This window comes from Onychostoma macrolepis, chromosome 13 (genome assembly GCF_012432095.1).
Source record: "Onychostoma macrolepis isolate SWU-2019 chromosome 13, ASM1243209v1, whole genome shotgun sequence".
NCBI classification, from domain to species: domain Eukaryota; kingdom Metazoa; phylum Chordata; class Actinopteri; order Cypriniformes; family Cyprinidae; genus Onychostoma; species Onychostoma macrolepis.
The window spans coordinates 6721021-6742596 of NC_081167.1; the positions used below are offsets into that span (position 1 = coordinate 6721021).

Sequence of the window (21576 nt, forward strand, 5' to 3'; positions counted from 1 at the left end):
AACGGAAATATAGGGGCTTTAAAAACTAAATTATATGACAGGAAACCATGAAAACTTTGGATTAAAAAGCTCTGAAGATTGCTGAGGGCAAACAGCTTAATTGATAGAAACCCAAAGCACATTAAGTTGAAGGGGCTCGTTACACATCGCCTACACCACCGCTTTTGTTTGTCTGCTTTTGGCTTGTTTTGCTGTTTTTCTCGTTTTCCTGAAGGATTTCCAAATGAAAAATCAAGATCTGATTTATGCAATAATCAGATATGCAAACACAGCTCATTTTTTCTCCTCGTGACTGCAAATGGGAAATTGATGGCAATCAGCGTCGGCGTCTGTGTTCCCGAGTTCTGCCTGCTGATTTTCATTAAGGATCCATTGTTGCCCCTTTCGGTGTGAAGCGAGGAAGGGTGGAAACGGGGTTGCGTATGGCCAAACACACTCAACATGATTTACCATTCAGGATGGTGGTGCTCGGGTGTTATGAGGTCACTTCCTTTTTCTCTCGGTTTGCCCCTTTAGTTTCGCTTGGCTGATTTGCTTGGCTTTCTTTGGTTGTGACAAGTGCTAAAAATTGATCTTCTGAGGCTGATTGTCACAGCGCAGCAACCCGCCCACAGCCACACTGTCAATAACACTCTCGCCAGGAGGGACTGGAGTAGAGGTGGTGTGTACATGTGTGTATGTGTCAGTCTGACTGAGGGTAAAATACAGCTAAGACACTTGTTTTACCCTTGGTCCAGGCAGGCTGTCTTGCATCAGGCCGTGGCTGTTCCTTCTGCAGCCCCGCAGGGCGGACGGTGACAGGCTGGTAGTCAAGGTGATGCGCCTTCAACTTTGAATGCTGGAAATATGTCTGACTGTGGGGCCCTCCACTAGGCCTTTGTTTACACCTCTTTCCCCTCGCGCATTGTCTTTGAGCTGCCCATGCCGTAGCCGAGCAGTAGTGCAATCAATGTCCATAAATCCATTGTCCTGCTCTTTTGTAATCCTTACCGAGGCAATAATGCTGCTCTGAAGGAGCGCCGACCCCTCGGTGGAAAGCTCTGGGAACTAATATCACAAGTCGGCTGGGAGAGGACGAAGGTACACGCAGTGGGGAGTGTAATGAGACACGAGCTTGTTCTTCAACATACTCACCAATATATTTCACCACAGTGACCATGTTTACATACACATCATTGTCCGATTAAGGTCTATGTTCTGATTCAGCCTTTAAAGGGATAGTTGAGGCAAAAATGAAAATGAAGATGTTCTAATGTTGTATTGCCTTCTTTTCTTTTAGCCCACATAAGGAGAAATTTAAAGGAATGTCCTGCTCGCGCTTAATGGCAGTGAACAACAAGCATTAAGATGTTAAAAAAGACACAAAAGTAACACAGAAGCATCTCATGCGACACGTGTCGTATTCTCCAAGTGTTCTGGGGATATACGATAGGGTTTGGTGAAAAACAAACTGGAATTTGATGTATTATTTAACCAAATTCCTATCCTTGGCCGTTGGTTGTGCACAGTAGTGTACTCATGAGACTCTATTAGTGCAGCAGTTCACTCCGACTCGCCCAGAAAAAGCACATAAGTTGCAGGAAATCAAGATGAATAAAAACATAACATGAAAGAAAGGCAAACAGCATAAGAACAACAGAAGAGTGAGTAAATGATGACTTAGTTTAAATTTTTGGGTGAACTACCCTTTAAGGTGAGGTCAAGTTTGGCAATGTATGAAGCACAGCTCAAACAGAAGTCTTTGAAACCAAGCAGCTTGCTGTTGTGAATTTGTGTGACCAATTTGAAAACCAATGCAAAATCTCCATGGGAAGTCTTTCAAATTTACAAGACAATCCCAATCTTGTTGAACTGAAATCCTATGACTGGATTTTACCCACAAAATTCCACCAAATTACAGTATATACACGTGGTCAGAATTGTTGGTACCCTTGGTAAATACGATCAAAGAAGGCTGTGAAAATTAATCTGCATTGTTAATCCTTTTGATCTTTTATTTTAAAAAAATCACAAAAATCTAACCTTTCATTGGAGAATAAGAATTTAAAATGGGGGGAAATATCATTATCAGGTCTGATGAAGAGCCTGTGTGCTCGAAACGTTACACCTTATGTGAATTTTTCTAATTAATAAATTTTTCTTTGATACTTTTGGAGCTTAGGTGTTGCCGACTTTGCATTTTCAATATGCTTCTACTTTTTTTAGCACCCATTTGAGATAGATGTGCGTGCTGTTGTTTGCTCTTTTTGGGAAATATCATTATGAAATAAATGTTTTTCTCTAATACACATTGGACACAATTAATGGTACCCTTTTATTCAATACTTTTTGAAACCTCCATTTGCCAAAATAGTCTAGGAGTTTTCTCCTATAATGCATGATGAGGTTAGAGAACACCTGACAAGAGATCAGAGACCATTCCTTCATCCAGAATCACTCCAGACCCTTTAGATTCCCAGCTCCATGTTGGTGCTTCTTCTCTTCAGTTCACTAATTTTCTACAGGGTTCAGGTCAGAGGACTGGAATGGCCAGCAGAAGCTTGGTTTTGTGCTCAGTGACCCATTTTTGTGTTGTTTTTGAGGTTTGTGTTTGGATTATTGTACGGTTGGAAGAAATATAGGCCCACAACATCAAAAATACAGCAGTATATTTCATTGTACACATGGGGTACTTTTTATCCCTGTGTTCAACAAACCCATCTTGAGTGTTTGTTGCGAAAAAGCAAATTTTTTGTTACATCTGACCATAGAAGCCAGTCCCATTTGAAGTTCCAGTCGTGTCTGACAACTGAATATGCTGGAGTTTGTTTTTTGGTGAAAGCATTTTCTTTTCTTGATTTTTTTCTTGAAGCCCTCCCAAACAACATGTGGTGATGTAGGTGCTGTTTGATATTTTTTTTTTAAAGGTTTTCTGACCCCGAGACTCAACTATTTTCTGCAATTCTCCAGCTGTGGTCCTTGGAGAGTCTTTAGCCACTCAAACTCTCCTTCTCACCGTGCATTAGGACGATATAGACACACGTCCTCTTCCAGGCAGTTTCCTAACATTTTATGTTGATTGGGAATTCTTAATTATAGCCCTGATGGTGGAAATGGGAATTTTCACTGTTCTAGCTCTTTTCTTAAAGCCACTTTCTAATTTGTGAAGCTCAATTATCTTTTGCTGCACATCAGAAATATATTCTTTGGTTTTTCTCATTGTGATGGGTGATTAATTTGGAATTTGGCTTTTGTTTTCTCTCCTATTTATATTTCTGTGAAACAAGAAGACATGGCTGGATAATTTCATGTTCGTAATCACTCTGGACTGCTCAAAATTGTGAATATGAATGGGAATATATTTCAGATATATTTTACTCATAAGAATTTCTAGCGGTACCGTACCAATAATTGTGTCCAACATGTATTAGAGAAGAAAAAAACAAAACATTTATTTCATAATGATATTTCCCCCCATTTTAAATTCTTATTTTCCAATGAAAGTTTAGATTTTTGTGATTTAAAAAAAAATAAAAGATCAAAAGGATTAACAATGCACATTTATTTTCACAGCCTTCTTTGATCATATTTACCAAGGGTACCAACAATTCTGACCACGTGTGTAAATGACTATTCCTTTATTCCGAAAGAGCTGTTTAGGAATATTCATGTATGCATGTGATCAGCCTTACAAACAAACATAATCAGCATGCATGTAGCAGGACATGTATGTTCTTTCCAGCTATTTGCTTGCTCTTGTGACTTAATTCAAATCAGTGTTAGTAGTACAGTGATTTACATCACAGTAGTTCACAGTAATTTAGTCAACTCATTAATTCTCATTCATGTCTTTGACAACAGCATACAAAAATGCAATGAGTTGTAAAATGTAGGTCATAAGACTTGCAGTGCTTTCAGCTGTCTGTATATTAATTTATATTCCTTTCTTTAAAGGCTGAAATGTGTCATTTTAATGCTAAAACAAAATGTTAAAACATCCACATATTCCAGCTTAATGTGTAACGACAGCTATAAGTAAACCATTTGCAGTTTGATTTCCATAAAAAGTGTAACACTGTGACTCATAACATAACATTGCTTTGTTTTGTCTAACATACTGTAGCAACGCTGGCTCAACCAGTAGTGTGAGTTATCTATTTGTCTGACCGATTGCAGGGAAATCAAACATTTTTCTCTTTCTGGTTGTTAACACTAAAATAACAAAATTTAGCTTTAATGTTTGTAAAAAGCTCAAAAAATGTTTCTTCACAAACATTGTAGCGTTCAGCATTACTTTAGTGTTTAAATGACTTCAGATTAATTAAAAGAATTCAGATTAATACTAGTACATGACAGCTGTCTTATTCAGATTTCTAGAAACCAGAATATTGGCATAATTGGTTAATGAAAATCAGTTTAACACTTAACGTTAACATAACAGCAATATGAACAAATTATGATATTTAATGTGAATGTAAACATGGTCAGAGAGGAGTAACATTGCATTGTTCAGAGCAGGTTCACCTTTTGACGCTTCAGTGATTCGGGTCAACTGTGTTGATGATTAGAAACTATAAAAAATCTCCAAGGATTATTATTGCTGCAGGACTGACACATCTGATTTCATTATCTTGTTTGTACAATGTATACATTTCTCAGGAAAAACTCAACCAAACAGCAGACTCTGAGAGAATACAAAACACTAGTTTGGCTCTCTCTCTCTCTCGGGATAGATTTAGGAGAACGACAGAGAGCTTTGCCCTCAAATCCAGATGATTTGGTGGTTGTGTAAAAGCAAGTTAAATCAAAGCGTCTTGTTAGAGGATTTTAAAGGACAAAGGAAAAAAGGTTCACATCCTTTGTTAGAGATATTTCATCAGGTTTTCTGCCAGACAAACATATATAGACCAACATTTCAGTTCATAATTGTGTTTTCATGCCAGTATTCGCTTGCGTTTGTTTATCTGTGAATCCTAATTTCTGATAAGTCCATAAAGCCTTGCTTATCACATGTCTGACATGTTTGACCGATGACGGATATGGAAGTTGGGACGAAAGCAATATGTCAAAGTATTTTCATTGCAGTATGATTTACATAAGCATGTAATTGTTATTGATCAGTATATTTCGTACTGTATAACCTGTAGTTGTAATGCAACACATATGAATGATATGATATATTTAAAAGTAACTTCACAAAATGTACAGTAACTTTAACCCATACACAAGTGCCCAAATTTATCTGAATTCAACCTATATTACCTTTGTTTTTTTTAAGCCTTTTTAATCCTGTATATTTGAAAATGTGCCATTCAAAATGAAATGTCCTGATCAGACTGAAATGATCAGGAACCTTAAAAAAAAAAATAACTCAATGATCATAATTCGATGAACTCTTTTACAACAAATCAACTAAAATGTGATTGCTTAAAATATGACCCCTTTATATTAGGACATAAATCCACTGGTACCTCAAAGCACTGAATATAACAGTGATATTCACATAGTGGCAATGTGTTTAAACTACTACCATGGTTATGCATGAACAATCTCTTTAATATGTATGCAAAATGCAAAAAGGAGACCCAGAAACAAAATACTGTCACACACACGCGGGTCTGTTTAGTGATGCTGCGAGAGGATGAATCTGAAGTGATTGTGACAGCTCTAATAACAGTAATTGCCAGCGGGCCCAACACTGCAGCTGAGTCTCTCTGACAGGCCCAGTCAGAACAAAGATGACAGCAACTACATCAGCAAGACAACACGCGCCATATTAACTTTGTATATCAGCGTCAAAAGTCCCTACGTGCCCTGGGCTGGTCTACAATTTATTTAGTGCACGCTACTTTTTCTTCGAATCCCATGGCTCAGTTTTGAAGGATGAAATTAGACTCCTTAAATGAATCAGTATTGATTGAAATGGGATATAATTCTGTTAACATTGAATATTTGATGCTTAGTTTCCCTATTTTTACATTTAAATGACATTTGTTGCCATCGAAGTTAATTTTTAAAAACACGATTTAATATTATTAAATGTAATCTTTAGAAAATCTAAAAATATAATTTGATTATATACTATAAAATATTAATATAAATGTTTCATTTTGTACATTGTGGTGTTGTGATGCCTAAATTCATTTCATGTCTTTTAGTTTTTAATGTTTTATTTTTTAATTTATTTACATAAAATACTATTTTGCAAAACTTTTTGATTTATTTATCAGTTATTGACTATAAAATGAAAAATAAATATCCATTGTTCATTGTGTTCATTATAATGTTGCAATGCCTAAATGAATTTAATTTAATATGATATAATATCAAGCATTTAAAATAACTGATATTATTTTTTAGTGTTTTATTATTTAATTTATTTATTTACAGAAAATACTATTTTACGGAATTTTATATCATTCCGTATCATTCAGTTAGTAACATGAAAGTTATTGACTGTAGCTAGACTGAATTTTTGTAACTTATATATATGAGAATATGCTTGTTAATGCTTTAGGCTTATCCATAACCAAAATATAAAATGTATAATGTCTGCCAATTTGGGTTTTTAAATGGACCTCCAAATCTTTACATTTCGCCTTGTGCTATACAGTAAAATACCTTTTAAAAATGAACATGGAACTGCTAAGAAACACTTTGTAACCGGTAACTCCCATCTGGAAACTATGCATATTTGTGTTTGTGTGTTTACACATCTGCTTCACAGTGGGACAGTGCTGAATGTTCGATATGGATACAGCACATCAGTAAATGAGTGCTGGATAGATGCTCACAGCAGTAAAACACTTGCCCTGAGTGGTGGAAGAAAATTTCAGCACTCTTGTTGCCACTTGTCTCTTTCCTTTACATCAAATTTGTGCTTAAGGCATAGGTGAGACAGAGAAAGACTAACTAAATTATATTTAAAGGCCATCCACAATGTGACAATGTTTTAACAGTGGAAAACGCTCATGGTATCTCATGAGATTAAGCTGTTGAAAGCTGCTGTGAGTCCATGAACTACAGGAGCAGGCAGAGAGAACATCACCTGCTCGCCAATAATAACGACACTAATAGACATTAACTGCCTGTGGAATTGCTGTTCAAACAGCTCTGCTATACCTGGAGAAAATATTCAATGACAAAAAATGTCAGAAGAATGCATAAAGTCGCAAACCCTTCACTAGAGACTGAGCTTTGACATGAAACATAAATGTTCACACTTTTATAAGAGCTCTCCAAAAGGAATTGGGCACTGGTAAAACATGAACTATACTTTCATGAAATACTTGCAATTAATATGTTGCTTGGATAGAAATGTTTAATTAGAATGAATGACTTTTGAATCTCAACAGAGTATTTCAAGAGAGATTCCTTTGCCTTTAGAAATTCATCTCCTTAACCAGCTGCATTATTGAGGTATCACATCTGTAAAAAAAAAAATAGTGAGACATACTACATGCTGAAGTTTCACACTTCAGGGATTTGCAGATTTTCATGAATGAAGATGCAGATTCCATGTGGACCTACTTATTGGCTTATTCTACCTATATGCAATTGATTAGATTATTCCTGTCTCAGGCAAACATCCTTGTCCTTCGTGTCATGTTTCATCCACACGTTATTCTACATTCACACTCACATGAACGCAGCATAACAGCAGCTAAAATGAGTGTCAATATATTTGCTAGGCTGATTAATTTAGATTTTCCAATCAATAACATTCCATTTAATCTATTTATAATTTATTTATAGATAAAATAATGTTTGTTTGTTTTTTAATTTCTACAAAAAAAGTATTCTATTAGGACTAGGGTGAGTCTGTAGTCATTATAATTATAGGTCCAGTGCTCTGACATGCACTAGGTATCATAAAATAACAATGAACATTTACAATTTTACAACATTGTACAAAATGTATTAGTATACACTACCATTTAAAATATTTTTAACAAAGTTTCTCATGCTCAACAAGGCTGCATTTATTTGATAAGCAATCAAATAAAGAATATTATTACAATTTTAAATTGTTGTCTATTTGAATATATTTTAAAATGTAACTTATTCCTGTGATCAGTGCTGAAATCTCTGTCTTCAGTGTGTCAGTCATTCTAATATGTTGATTTGCTGCTCAAGAAAGTATCCTTGCTAAAAAAAGGTAATGTTTTTGAATGGTAATGTATATAAAAATTAAACAACAACCAAAATTAATAAATGCTGTAAAAATGTTGTAGATTTTTGTTAAGTAATTGCATTAAGCAATGCTAGGACCTTGTATATAGGGCCCTGATGGAAGATGTTACATCAGACCATGACCGTAGCCAGCTATGAGATCACCGAGAAACAGACCTCGGTAAATGTTCAAACGTAAAATTTGTTCTCTGAATGACTAATTTGCTGTTCAAAACTCATATGAGTGTCTGCATGACTTTAGACAGTTTGTAAGAATGTTTAGTGTCAGTGGTATGAAAAATATCACGGCAAGACGTTGGCGGAGTGAACGAGGCTTGAGAGAGAGTTGTGAGTGAAGGCACGGGCGTTGCCTCCACCGTGTTGCCAGATTCAGCAATTATAAGCATCTTTGGACTTGTCTTTTCTGCTTAATTTGATGCTTTAGAAAGTTAATAAAGTGGGAGTTTAGGGTTAGCGATATCTTTGTCTTATCTTATTTACAAAAGATTGGAACTGATTACGGTTTATTTTCATTTATTTTTCATAGCAATGTCTGGCAACACTGCATCGCCGGCACAGAAACTGACAGTAATCAAAAAAGCCCATGGACAGGATTCCACATTCAGTAAGGCGAATGCAAAAAAACATCTTGATGTTATCTGTCAGTAACCTTATCAACGCTATTAAAAGCATTTAACACTAGTTCACAGATCTGCAGAACAAGTAGGTTACAGAATGAATGAAATATGCAAACACTAGCCATGAAGAAGTTTATGCTATTTCATTCAGTATAGTAGTTAAATTTTCACCAAATCATGCTAAAAAAATATATAAGTACACTAGATAAAGTTATCATCTATAATGCAGTGGTTATTAATGAAAACTATAACAGTAGCTAATATGTGACCATGGAGCAAAAAACCAGTCATAAGTCGCTGGGGTATATTTGTAGCATATGGAAGCAGAATAATGACAATAGTTTTTGAAACATAAAGCATGCTGAATTCCACAAATCGAAAAAAAGATGCTTTGCAATTACCAGTGCTTGCATTTTAATGCCTTGTATTTCCAGGGCTTGCATTTTTAGGTCCTGAAATTTAACACAGTTGTTTATTTAAGCTGTGAATATTTCAATTCAAAATATTTCAAACACATTTTCATAATTAAAAATTCAACAATTCTTATTCACCTTCCAGAATTCACTTCCAAAATCTGTTTAAAAATATGATTTATAATATCCAACAGGCAAATTTCTGTCACATTATTTCACTTTCCAAATTTGCTGCCACAAATTCAGTGGTTAAAATTCGTCAGAAAATTCAGCGTTGCACATCTGGGAACCGCAGGAATATCAGTAGAGCACCGATGCATGATCTCCAGCTGATGTCAGCCGCTCACCAGCAGGTGGCACAAGCTGCTGTTGATGAAGGCCATATGTGGATCAAGTCACTCATTTACAAAAACTGATTTTCAGAAATGGAGCAAGCACTAAGTAGAAGTTTTGATTATCGAGGCCAGTATAAACATGTGGAAACGCTGATTGTGTGTATGTTTCATCTAACATCTTCGCTGTTTCCCGTAGCCTACATGCAAGCAGTTTTCTCTACCACAAAGGAGATTATAATGCTCTTTTGCCCAATGCTGAAGTACAGAACTAACATTACATCTTAGGAAGACATATATTGCTTTTGGTTGTTTAGTTTCTGTAACTTTGTATCATGGCTTGTGTGACGCTGTGCTGTAATACTGGGGTTCCCCTCATACGTCTCACTCCAGGATTCCCCAATGACGCGTAACGTGGCTCAGTGAACTAACACAGTGATATAAGACCTCAGATCTCAGAATACACTTTATTGATGATTATGCGAACTATATACAGGCAAGCAAATGAGGTCAGAAGAAAGCAACGCGCTGCATTTTCGCTGCTTTCCCTTACCACTGATCTATAGAGTCGACAGTCCTACAAAGATATCAATACCACGATTAGTTTTAACAGTAAGCAACCACTTTACATCGACATAACAAATGAGTTCAAAACTGCCTAGGTGTATTGTTGCTGCAAATGTAAACCGGAGAAAGCATTGACGCGCTATCGCACCCAAGGGCCGTCTGACAATTCCACCGACTGGGTTAAACCGTCCAATGTATTTAAATTAAAATTACTTTTAACATTTAAAATAACACACTGTCAAATTGTAAAGCTTATTTGCTCATATGATTTACTACAGATTAGATTTTGACAATACCTCCCTTTATATATCTGTACAGTACACAATTATTTACTTATAAAAGATCCCTGAAAAGGTTTTTTTTTTTCATGTTCCAACGGTTGTAGTACGTTGCTAGATACAAAACTGACTTACTACAGGTTAGATTTTTCCAATATCTCCCTTACGGTATGTACAGTACACAAATATATTTTTTTTAAAACTACAGTAATTCACCAAAAGGGTTTTTCATGTTCCACAGGTTGTAGTAAGTTGTGAAATTTTGCCAGTATCTCCCTTACTGTATGTACAATTCACAATAGACCTATCGGTAAGCCCCGCCCCTCTTAGTTACTGTTGCTCCCTCAGACAAACAAACAGAGTTTCTCACTTCTTACAATGACAGCTCCAGTGTGAAAACCATGTCCCACGATGTTTTTGCACAATTTTGGACACAAAAGGCCACCAAATGGGAATTAAATATTCAATGGAGGGATTTATATTTAAATATTTAAAAATAAATACAGTGGGTAACTCGAAGGAGGGTTTACTTTAGCTAGTTTTAGCCAGAGATACCTTGCTAAAGCACAAGATAACATTAACGTTCTGCTTGAGCATATAGGAAATTGTAACTGGTATGACAACCAGAAAATGAACGTTTTTGTCTTCATTTATTTAAAAAAAAAAAATTAAAAAAAATTAAAACTTTGTGAATTACAGTAATTTCTTAAGAATAATTATATACTGTATGTACAGTGAGGAAGATGTTGGCAACATTTCAACTGTAGTAAGTCAGTCTGGTTACTAGTAACATTTTGGTGAATTACTGTAATTTTTTTTTTCTTAAAAATATTTGTGTAGTGTACATACTTAGGGAAATGATTGTCTAAGGCGAGTTATTGGCAATATATATTTAGTCAGTTTGAGTAAATTATTAATTTACTGTAAACATTAATTTGAATAAATTATTGGAATTTAATAATTTAATTTAAATAATTTAATAAATTATTACTTCGTTTTGTACTGTGAGGTAAATTTGCAGACGGCCCCTAAAGCAGCCTAGGCGAATATCAAACCTAAAACTATAGCGCTTGGTTTTCTAAAGTTTGGTCTTTTAATAGGCTTGTTGGAGATGAGCAAAATCTGCGCAGAACCGATCACCGCGAGATGCATGCCTGAATTCTTGATGCCAATCTGATTTCATGTGATTGTGTATTTAAATTATGCTTGAATATTCCCAAACACTATGACTGTGCGATCTCTGTGTGAGATGTGTGATTGTTGTCATATTTCTATAAAAACCAAAAATACATGTTTATATTAAAGTAGAAATGGATGATAAATATGTCTTTCGTATTAAATAGCAAGCACTTTGAGTGTCTTGTTCATCATATTTATATTTATATAAAAGCAACAGAACTGAAATTATATCACATTTATTAGCAGCACAGCACATGAGTGAGAATAACGCGATATCCACCTTTGATCTCGTTTGTATCTGTTCTACTTCGAGAGGGTAGAACTGTCCGTCTTGACTGCGCTTATTTCACTCCTCCCCTCACTGCAGCCGCCTACATTTCAGGCGAGGAGTATCTCAAACAAGTCTAATAGCTGTTATTGTGTTAGTGCACTACTGAGCCGCATAATGTGTTTTCTTTAACCGATTTCTGAGGGAAACAGTGTGAAACCTTGCGCGTTCGTTCATATTCTACATCTGCTTAACTGTCGATATAGTTCGGATAATCATCAATAAAGTGTATTCTGAGATCTGAGGTCTTATATCACTGTATTAGTTCACTGAGGCGCGTTATGTGTCGTTGGGGAATCCTGGAGTGAGACGTATGAGGGGAACCCCAGTATTACAGCACAGCGTCACACAAGCCATGATACAAAGTTACAGAAACTAAACAACCGAAAGCAATATATGTCTTCCTAAGATGTAATGTTAGTTCTGTACTTCAGCATTGGGTAAAAGAGCATTATAATCTCCTTTGTGGTAGAAAAACTGCTTATATGTAGGCTACGGGAAACAGCGAAGATGTTGAATGAAACATACACACAATCAGCGTTTCCACATGTTTATACTGGCCTCGATAATCAAAACTTCTACTTAGTGCTTGCTCCATTTCTGAAAATCAGTTTTTGTAAATGAGTGACTTGATCCACATATGGCCTTCATCAACAGCAGCTTGCGCCACCTGCTGGTGAGCGGCTGACATCAGCTGGAGATCATGCATCGGTGCTCTGCTGCTATTCCTGCGGTTCCCGGATGTGCAACACTGAATTTTCTGACGAATTTTAACCACTGAATTTGTGGCAGCGAATTTGGAAAGTGAAATAATGTGACAGAAATTTGCCTGTGGAATATTATAAATCATATTTTTAAACAGATTGAATATTTTGGAAGTGAATTCTGGAAGGTGAATATGAATTATTGAATTTTTAATTATGAAAATGTGTATGAAATATTTTGAATTGAAATATTCACAGCTTAAATAAACAACTGTGTTAAATTTCAGGACCTAAAAATGCAAGCCCTGGAAATACAAGGCATTAAAATGCAAGCACTGTTAATTGCAATGCATCTTTTTTTCAATTTGTGGAATTCAGCATGCTTGATGTTTCAAAAACTATTGTCATTATTCTGCTTCCATAGTAGCAATAGCCAACAATACATTGTATGGGTCAAAATTATATTTTTTTCTTTTATGCCAAAAATCTTTAGGATATTAAGTAAAGATCATGTTCCATTAAGATATTTTGTAAATTTCCCACTGTAAATATATCAAAACTTAATTTTTGATTAGTAATATGCATAGCTAAGAACTTCATTTGGACAACTTTAAAGGCGATTTTCTTAATATTTAGATTGCACTCTCAGATTCCAGATTTTGAAAATAGTTGTATCTCGGCTAAATATTGTCCGATCCTAACAAACCATACATCAATAGAAAGCTTATTTAGTGATGCATACATCTCAATAAAAAAAGAAAAAATTACCCTTATGACTGGTTTTGTGGTCCAGGGTCACATATGTGTTGTTGCATGAATAATAAACAACTGATAAAATTATCCACCCCTAACCTATAGTAAAATATTAATACATTTTGATGCCATAAATATGGTATGATTTAACAATACTCATCCCTCCAAAACAAATTTCACAAACATCTACATGTCTGTCCCTTTTAAAGTGTTAGTGTATATACTTAAGTTGTATTTGTAGGGGTTATTATAGCACAGTTCTTAACCCCACCCCAGACCTCACTAATTTTCAAAGCCTGGCTATGGCCATGCATCAGACGTCCATGGCATGTTAGATATATAATGATAATGAATGACAGATGCAAGGTAGTAGGTGAAGAGATCATGAGAAACAAAGGACACAGGCATGAGATTTTCCACTATCTACCGAAGCAGCTTGAGACAGCAGAACCTTTAAACACACATGTGAATGTTTGCACAAGAGCTTCAATTGACCCCGTCAGAGTCGAACGGGTTGTACTCTCAGAAAGGGGCCATCGGCGGTGCACGCACGCGCACACAGCTGAGATCCGATCCGCGGACGACCAGCTGCGCTCTGACAGGATGCAGAGCCAATCCAGATGTGAATGAAACGCTGGAGATGACAACAGTGCTTTTCACAGAGCACTTGTTTTATTTTCCTCTGGATCCTGCTCGCAGTCACCCGGGATGGGCTCGGATAACTATCCGCTTCTAGCACTTGTCCAAATACGGGTCCTGCCCAACTAATGGAAACACAAATGCGCCTCCAGATCAGATACATATGTGAGCGCGTGTGTGTGATCGTGCACATCTGCGTAGTAGTGCAGGCGTACTGTGCTTTGCTCCCAAAAATACCAATAATCCCAATGATAATAAACTGCGTGTTTGTGTTCATGTGAACATGTGTGTTTGCTCAAGTGTTAATGATGGACATTGAATGTGACCCTGTGCTTCCAGACCGTCCCGTGACCCCCACCGCCCCGGCGTCGCTGGCCCAGCGTGTCGTACGTTGACTGGGGTTCGACTGGGAGAGGAGCCCTGGCAGGGCCACAGGATCCAGCCCCCACTCATCTGGGGCCAAGGACAATGTTTGAACACCTGCCCACGGCTCTCAGGAGCGAGGGGAGGGCTTGTTATTCCCTGCAAAGTATCCCTGTTGGGCAGTGCGGACTGGAGTGGGCTAGTTTACTCTTGAACAAACTGTACGCATGTAAACTCTGTCCGATCGTGAGTGCCGGTGCGTCTGTCATCCGGACAAACGTCGAGCCACAGTTGCTGACCGAATGAATTTTCAGTGCGTGTTCACAATGAGCAATATGTTTAAGCATATGGATATGTGAAGACGAAATCAGCCAATCAGATTCCTCCATCTGGTGTGATCGTGAGTTTGTCATGATTGTTCATGCATGTGTTATGTGTGTCTCCAGGGTCCAAAATGAACACTCACCAAATGACGTGATATTCTGGAACTGCAGTGTTATATAGTAAACTGATAAACGTAAGAGAAGTCAAGAAAATAACTAATAATAATAATAATAATAATAAATAAATAAATAAATTAATTAATTAATAAAAAAAAAAAAAAAATATATATATATATATATATATATATATATATCTATATATCTATATCATGACTCATCTTTTTTCCGTAGTAGAACATGTCAGATATATAATATTCCATTCCACAAAAGGAACAATATAATGTTATTGTCTCTGACACTACTGCTGAGAAATAAAGACTGTGATTCTGTAAGTGACACAATCTCACAACGAAATTAAAACAGGTAAACAACTGCAATAAATACACTAATATAATATAATATAATATAATATAATATAATATAATATAATATGATATAATATAATATAATATAATATAATATAATATAATATAATATAATTTCATGATAAATGTTTCATGGCCCATGAGAAATATTTACTGCTTGTAAATATTCTCAATTCACCAACAAATGGCAGTTGTGGCAAAGAAAAAGAAAAAAAAAAAAAAAAGTAAAAAGAAAGAAAAGGTAACACTTTATAACTACACAATAATAAAGTACCAAAGTATAATTTGCAAAATGTTATTTAATAGTTTATTCACAGTTTCTACTTTGAAGTGTAATAATCATATAATAAGTGCGATATATATTTCTTCATTTATTGTCACTGTAATTTACAAATTATTATTTGTAAATGAATAATTATGAGATTGTTTTGCAACACAGATGCCTCATTTACATAATTATAACTCCCTGTTCTGTGTGGCTTTTTAGAATTTATAGAGATTTATTTTTATTTTATAGAGATAGGAGAGGCCCAGTGGAAGAAAATTATCTATATACTGGTATATTACAAACTATTCTCACTGTACATTGTTTTCTGCCTGTTATGTTATTATTATTTATTTTTATTTACTTTTTTTTTGTTCTATTTATCATTAGGAATAGGGTCAAGGGATCTGAAATATATATGGTTCATGAAAACATTAAAATATTATTAAGTAATAGCAAATAAATGTTTATTTGTAAAGTAAATTCCTACACATTTATGATTAATGTAGTTTTAAATATTTTTGGAAAACCTACTATGAATTAATTGAACAAATATCAAGTAAAGGTTAGAATTAAAAGGCAATTTAGTTTTTTTGTGACCTAATCTAAAGTGACTACTGAATATGTTTTTCCTAATAACCATAAACAATGACTTTACTACTGAAGAATCACTATTTGTATAGCTATACATTAAGGTATTAACAAGAGAGTTTTGAATGAACTTTAAACTAATAGTTTGCTAATGACTTAGGGGTTAATAATCAGGATAACTGGGACTTTTTTTCAATGACAAAAAATGAAGGTAAGAAATGCACCTGAATTGACCCAATAAGTACTTTGTTACTGCATACTTATTATAAAATGTTATAAAAACGACACTCTTTGCCTCTATGAACATGTGTGTTTATTATAAGTGTGTAAGTATGTGTTAGTGAATGTTTGTACATGTGTCTGTGTTTGTAGCTCTTACCTTCTTTTTGTCCCTCATGGAGCCTTTCCCTCTCACCATGATCTTACATCCTGTCTCTGCCTCCAGCTGTTTGGCTGTGAGCCCCCGCGGGCCCAAGATCCGGCCCACAAAATTAAACTGCAACACACAAACACACACATCTCACTCACTGCATCTGCATCCGAATGGAGCGATAAAGGATTTGACATTTGACAAGTCACAGTTTGCATCAACAGCACTATACAATTTACATTTCATATTACTTTTGAATTTCTTCTCTATAGTGAAGCTTTATTATGCAGGGGGCAATACACATAATATTCTTAAGTTTGAAGTCATTTTAATGTAATTCCTAATTCCTAGCACACACACACACACACACACACACACACACACACACACACACACACACATCACTCCTACACTGGCTCCTACCTGGCTGCTTATCACACTCAGTACAAGAATCATAATTACAATTTTTAAGCCCTTCATGGTTCTGCACCACACTATTTAGCTGATCTGATTCATCCGCGTTCTCCTGCTTTATACTCTTAGGCCTTCTGGAGACAGTTTATTAACACTCTGAAAATGGTACAAAAGCTGTCACCGGGGTGGTAATCTTTCAAAAGGCACTAAAATGTACAATTTAGGTACTAATATGTATACTTTAGGGGTAAATACGGTTTTGTTACCACCCCAGTGACAGCTTTTGTGCCATTTTTTTTTCCAGAGAGTGAATGGTTCTTCAATGGATGGACGGTCTTTCAGTGTCTTGACCCCTACAGTACATACTGGAAATTCCTCCCCCAGCGTCTCTGTGAAACTGTATCTCATCCACCTTCAAAACGCAATTGAAAATGCATCTGTTTACTCAGGGTTATTGAAATGTTTATGCATTGTCCTTGGGTTTGTGAAAAGTGATATACATACATACAATATACATATAGGCCTATATATATATATATACTGTATATATATATATATATATATATATATATATATATATATATATATGTGTGTGTGTGCTTATTTTAATGTTTCTTCAAAACCATTTCTATTTATTACACATTAAACATCACTTGCTTCTTGCTTCTTTGCCCCACATCAACATTGTGGCGTTTTGGCACTTTCCTTGAACTGTGGTTAATTTCTGACCCTGGCTAAGTTCAAAAGTGATCACGGGCATGCGAGATGGTTTAAAGAGGGTGAATGAAATTCCCTGGGAGGTACTTTATTTGAGAAGACTGCCTAAGTGCTATCGTGAAGCTCATCAGCCGGGACTCAGACAATGTGCAGAGAGCAGCAGCTGATAGCGTCCCATATGCCAGCGCCTCCTCTGGGTCTTCACTGACAAGATAAGAGCTGCCAATTGTTCACCTAATCGATCAGGTATATCAGCACTGACCCGAAAGCTGTCGGTCAAAGGCTCTGGCCTGGTCTGTAGCCTGTTATGCTGGAGAACTGGCCGGCGAGTGTGGGTGAGCTTGTGTTACATTACAATAACAGACTAACTCTGAATACACTATTATGAAAAAGTTTGGGGTCGGTTTTAGGTTTTTCTGTGTGTCTCATACTCACCAAGGCTGCATTTCTTTTAGAAATGTATAAACAAATAAAAGCCAAAATACAGTAAAAAGCAGTAATTACAATAATAACTGTTCTATTTGAACATTTTATAATGTAATTTATCCCAGTGAGCTAATTTTCAGCATCATTACTGCAGGCTTCAGTGTCACATGATCCTTCAGAAATCGTTCTAATATACTGATTTGCACCTCAAGAAACATTTCTGGTTATTATCAATGTTGAAAACAGTTGTGCTGCTTAATGTTTTTGTGGAAACCATACTTTTTTTTTTTCAGGAATCTTTGATGAATAGAAAGTTCAAAAGAACAGCATTTATAAGAAACAGAAATATCCTGTAACATTATAAATGTCATAAATGATGGATTCAATGCATAACTGCTGAATAAAAGTATTAATTTATTTTCAAAGTAATGCATTACATATGTCAGTACAGTAAGTAAGTACATTAAAAAATATTAACTCGGATAATATTCACTACCAGTCAAAATGTTACGTTTTTTAACGTTTCTTCAGCTCACCAAGCCTGCATTTATTTGATCCAACATACAGCAAAAATAGAGAATATTTTTACTATTTAAAATTGTTTTCTATTTTAAAAAAATATTAAAAATCTTACTTTTGACTTTTGACTGGTAGTGTAGTTTAAATTTAAAAAAAAAGAAAAAGCTACTTTAGATTATTTAACATACAACTCAATAACCCCAGAGCACAACCCACAATTATTTCTGCATACTTCATAATCTTGTGCATTGTGTGAAACTGTACAGTCATGTGATCACTATTTTTATCTTTATTTTTTAGGAAGTTTGCATGCTGCATTTTTTCTCTCCTTTAGGGAACTCCATTCTAAAACAGTCAGTGTGACGTGCAGCGGCGGGTTTGTTTTGGAGGCATGCAGCCTTGCGTTCTGTAAAATCCCATTTTACACAACAGGCCTCCTGCTCTAATCAATAATCCTTCGGGGTCTGCTTTATCAATGTGTTTGGTATTCCGACGCTACGCTCTTTTCACATGACTGACTCCATGCATAATCGACTACTGGTAAAACACAGTCACTGAGTATGTGTTTGTGCAGCTTTTATTTTTTTATTCTGGCACCCTTCATCCCTGTCCAAGAGCCTTGTGGATATGAATGAAAAGAAGCAATTAAATTTTACTTGGAGGCACAAAGCACAAGGGCGTGCATTACATTTGTATGCGTGTGCGTTCACCCTTCAAATAAAAGTTGTGTGTGTTTATTTCTGCATGTACATAAAAAAGATGACTGTCACCCCATCTTTTTATTATTAATAAACCTATTACAATATACATATGGCGCTTCTTACATGCTAATGAATCATTTTGAAATGAAAGTGTCTAATGTCTAAGAGCATCACACAGTCAAGATTAACTCTGTTCCACTGTTTGTTCATGTTTGCATATATTCATATATTGCATATATTCACTTACTGTATGAACATAATTAAAATGATCATGAATAACCACTTTACTTATTAATGTGCATGCAATGCAATTAGTGTATAAAATATTATATTTATCTTTCATGCACAGTCAAAACCAGGTTTTAATCACTGCACAAGTGCCAGAGGAAGCTGACAGGATCCTCTGATAAGTAAAATAACCACTTAGAATTGCTATTCAAATGATGAAATATAATTTATTTCCATCCAAAATGCTTGCACAACAGGGAGAATAAATAAAATTTGCACAATATTCACACACACACAAAAAACTATAATTATCAGAAGTAAACCAGTATCATTATCACTAGTGTGTTATTAAGCCTGCGTGTGGTTACTGCAACAGGTGAAGAGAGACTTTAGTTAAAATATCAGTTTTAAAAAACTGAATAAGGGCCACATATAAATATGCCATAACAAGGATGTATTCCACTTAAAAAAAAAAAAAGAAAAGATAATGCACTTCTTACAGGTTATTTGATATTTATATCCATATGAGCCTGTCTGGAAAATACCCTCATGGACCACCAATGGAAATAACACGCCCTTTTGGAAGCTAAGCCATCTCAAAAGGTCATGTATGTTCAGAGCCGCTGTCGCTACGTGATGGAAAACTGCTCGGTATATCAAATCAAAGTCTTTTCTTCAGGCCTGCACAGGCGAATTTCCAAGGTGCCCTTGGAGATTGAGTAATCAGCGCAAGAGACTCCAGAAGGAACGGCTTCACTCCGAAAGCAGCAGGCGCAAATTATACATCGGCGGTCTCCCTGCTGTATTCACACATCTGCCGGGATTACACACACAGCTCTCCGTAGCGGCTCACAGACGGTCGGATGACCTCCGCTCTCCGTCTGGATTATGTGACGCTCGGGCCTGGTGAGAGCACTTGAACACAGGCACATACAGGCAGATCTGAAAAAACTCGCCTTTACTCGGCTGTTGGGTTTCAGAGATGCTGGCGAGTATCCCCTGATGGGAAATATCTGCTGCAGTGTCCTTCACATATAGTGATTTGAGCTTGGAGTAAATAAGAAACTATAAAATCTCATAAAACTGATCAAATATGCCTCATCTTTTAAACATTTAATAATGAATTCAATGGGTTCATTAGTGGATAACCATCAAAGTCAATATATAATCTAATTCTGAAGCTATTCATAAAGATGACATTAATTGTTGACATATGACGTATATTGAAATGCAATAGTATCCACCGACTTTTTCAGTGGTATTTAATATCTTGGTTCCAGGAGTATTTAATGTTTCTTTCTTTTTTTAATTAAATGCAATCAATCAAATAAATAAATAAATAAAAAACCCTATAAAAGTGACTCGTTCCATGAAGCTTTGCAAATTACATAATTGAATCAGAAGTTAATACTTTTATTCAGCAAAGACGCTGATAAAAAACCCTATAAAAGTTATATGTATATGTAATTTATTCTTGTGACGGCAAAGTTTTCAGCATCCATGAAAACTGTTTTTTGTTTGTTTAATATTTTTCTTGAAACCATGACACACTACAATTCAAGAGTTTTGGGTAAGATTAAAAATTATGAACACTTTCAAATTATATTTCAAATAAATGCTGTTATTTTGAACATTCTATCCATCAAAGTATCCTGACACAAATATATCATGGTTTTCACAAAAAATAAATAAATAAAACAGAATAAATAAATAAATACAGAAATAAAAAAAAAAAAATTAAAGCAGCACAACCATTTTCAACACTGATAATAATCAAAAATCTTTTTTTTTTTGAGCAGAAAATCATTATATTAGAATGATTTCTGAAAGATCATGTGACACCGAAGACTGGAGTAATGATAATGAAAATTCAGCTTTACAACAGAAGAATAAATGACATTTTAATATGTATTTAAATAGAAAATAGTTATTTTAAATTGAAATAATATTTCATAATATATCATTATTTATTTATTTTTTTTCTCAAATAAATACAGCCTTGGTGATCATAAGAGACTTCTTCAAAAAACAATTAATTAAAATTTAAACAAATTAGGTTTATATGTTATCAGTTCAAGAAGATGAATGGGATTTTGCCTGGAACCCTTTTTGTGCTCTATGTTCAGTAAAAAAATAATGTAATAATGTAAGATGAACCTGAAATTTCTTCAACTGGATTTGAGTGGATTGAG

At 35.3% G+C, this 21576-nt stretch overlaps 1 protein-coding gene across 7 annotated transcripts in view; it reads right to left on the minus strand.

Annotated features, from left to right (window-relative positions):
* The window catches only part of LOC131552144 (KH domain-containing RNA-binding protein QKI), a 121801-nt gene that overhangs the window by 53471 nt on the left and 46754 nt on the right, over nucleotides 1-21576 (minus strand). For all 7 annotated transcript variants that reach the window (XR_009273914.1, XM_058795704.1, XM_058795703.1 and 4 more), the window contains exon 3: nucleotides 16389-16505. Coding sequence is in view for 6 of the 7 variants with exons in the window: in XM_058795704.1 (XP_058651687.1) it covers nucleotides 16389-16505 (117 nt within the window). In the remaining variant the exon portion in view is untranslated. The remainder of the gene's footprint in view (nucleotides 1-16388; nucleotides 16506-21576) is intronic.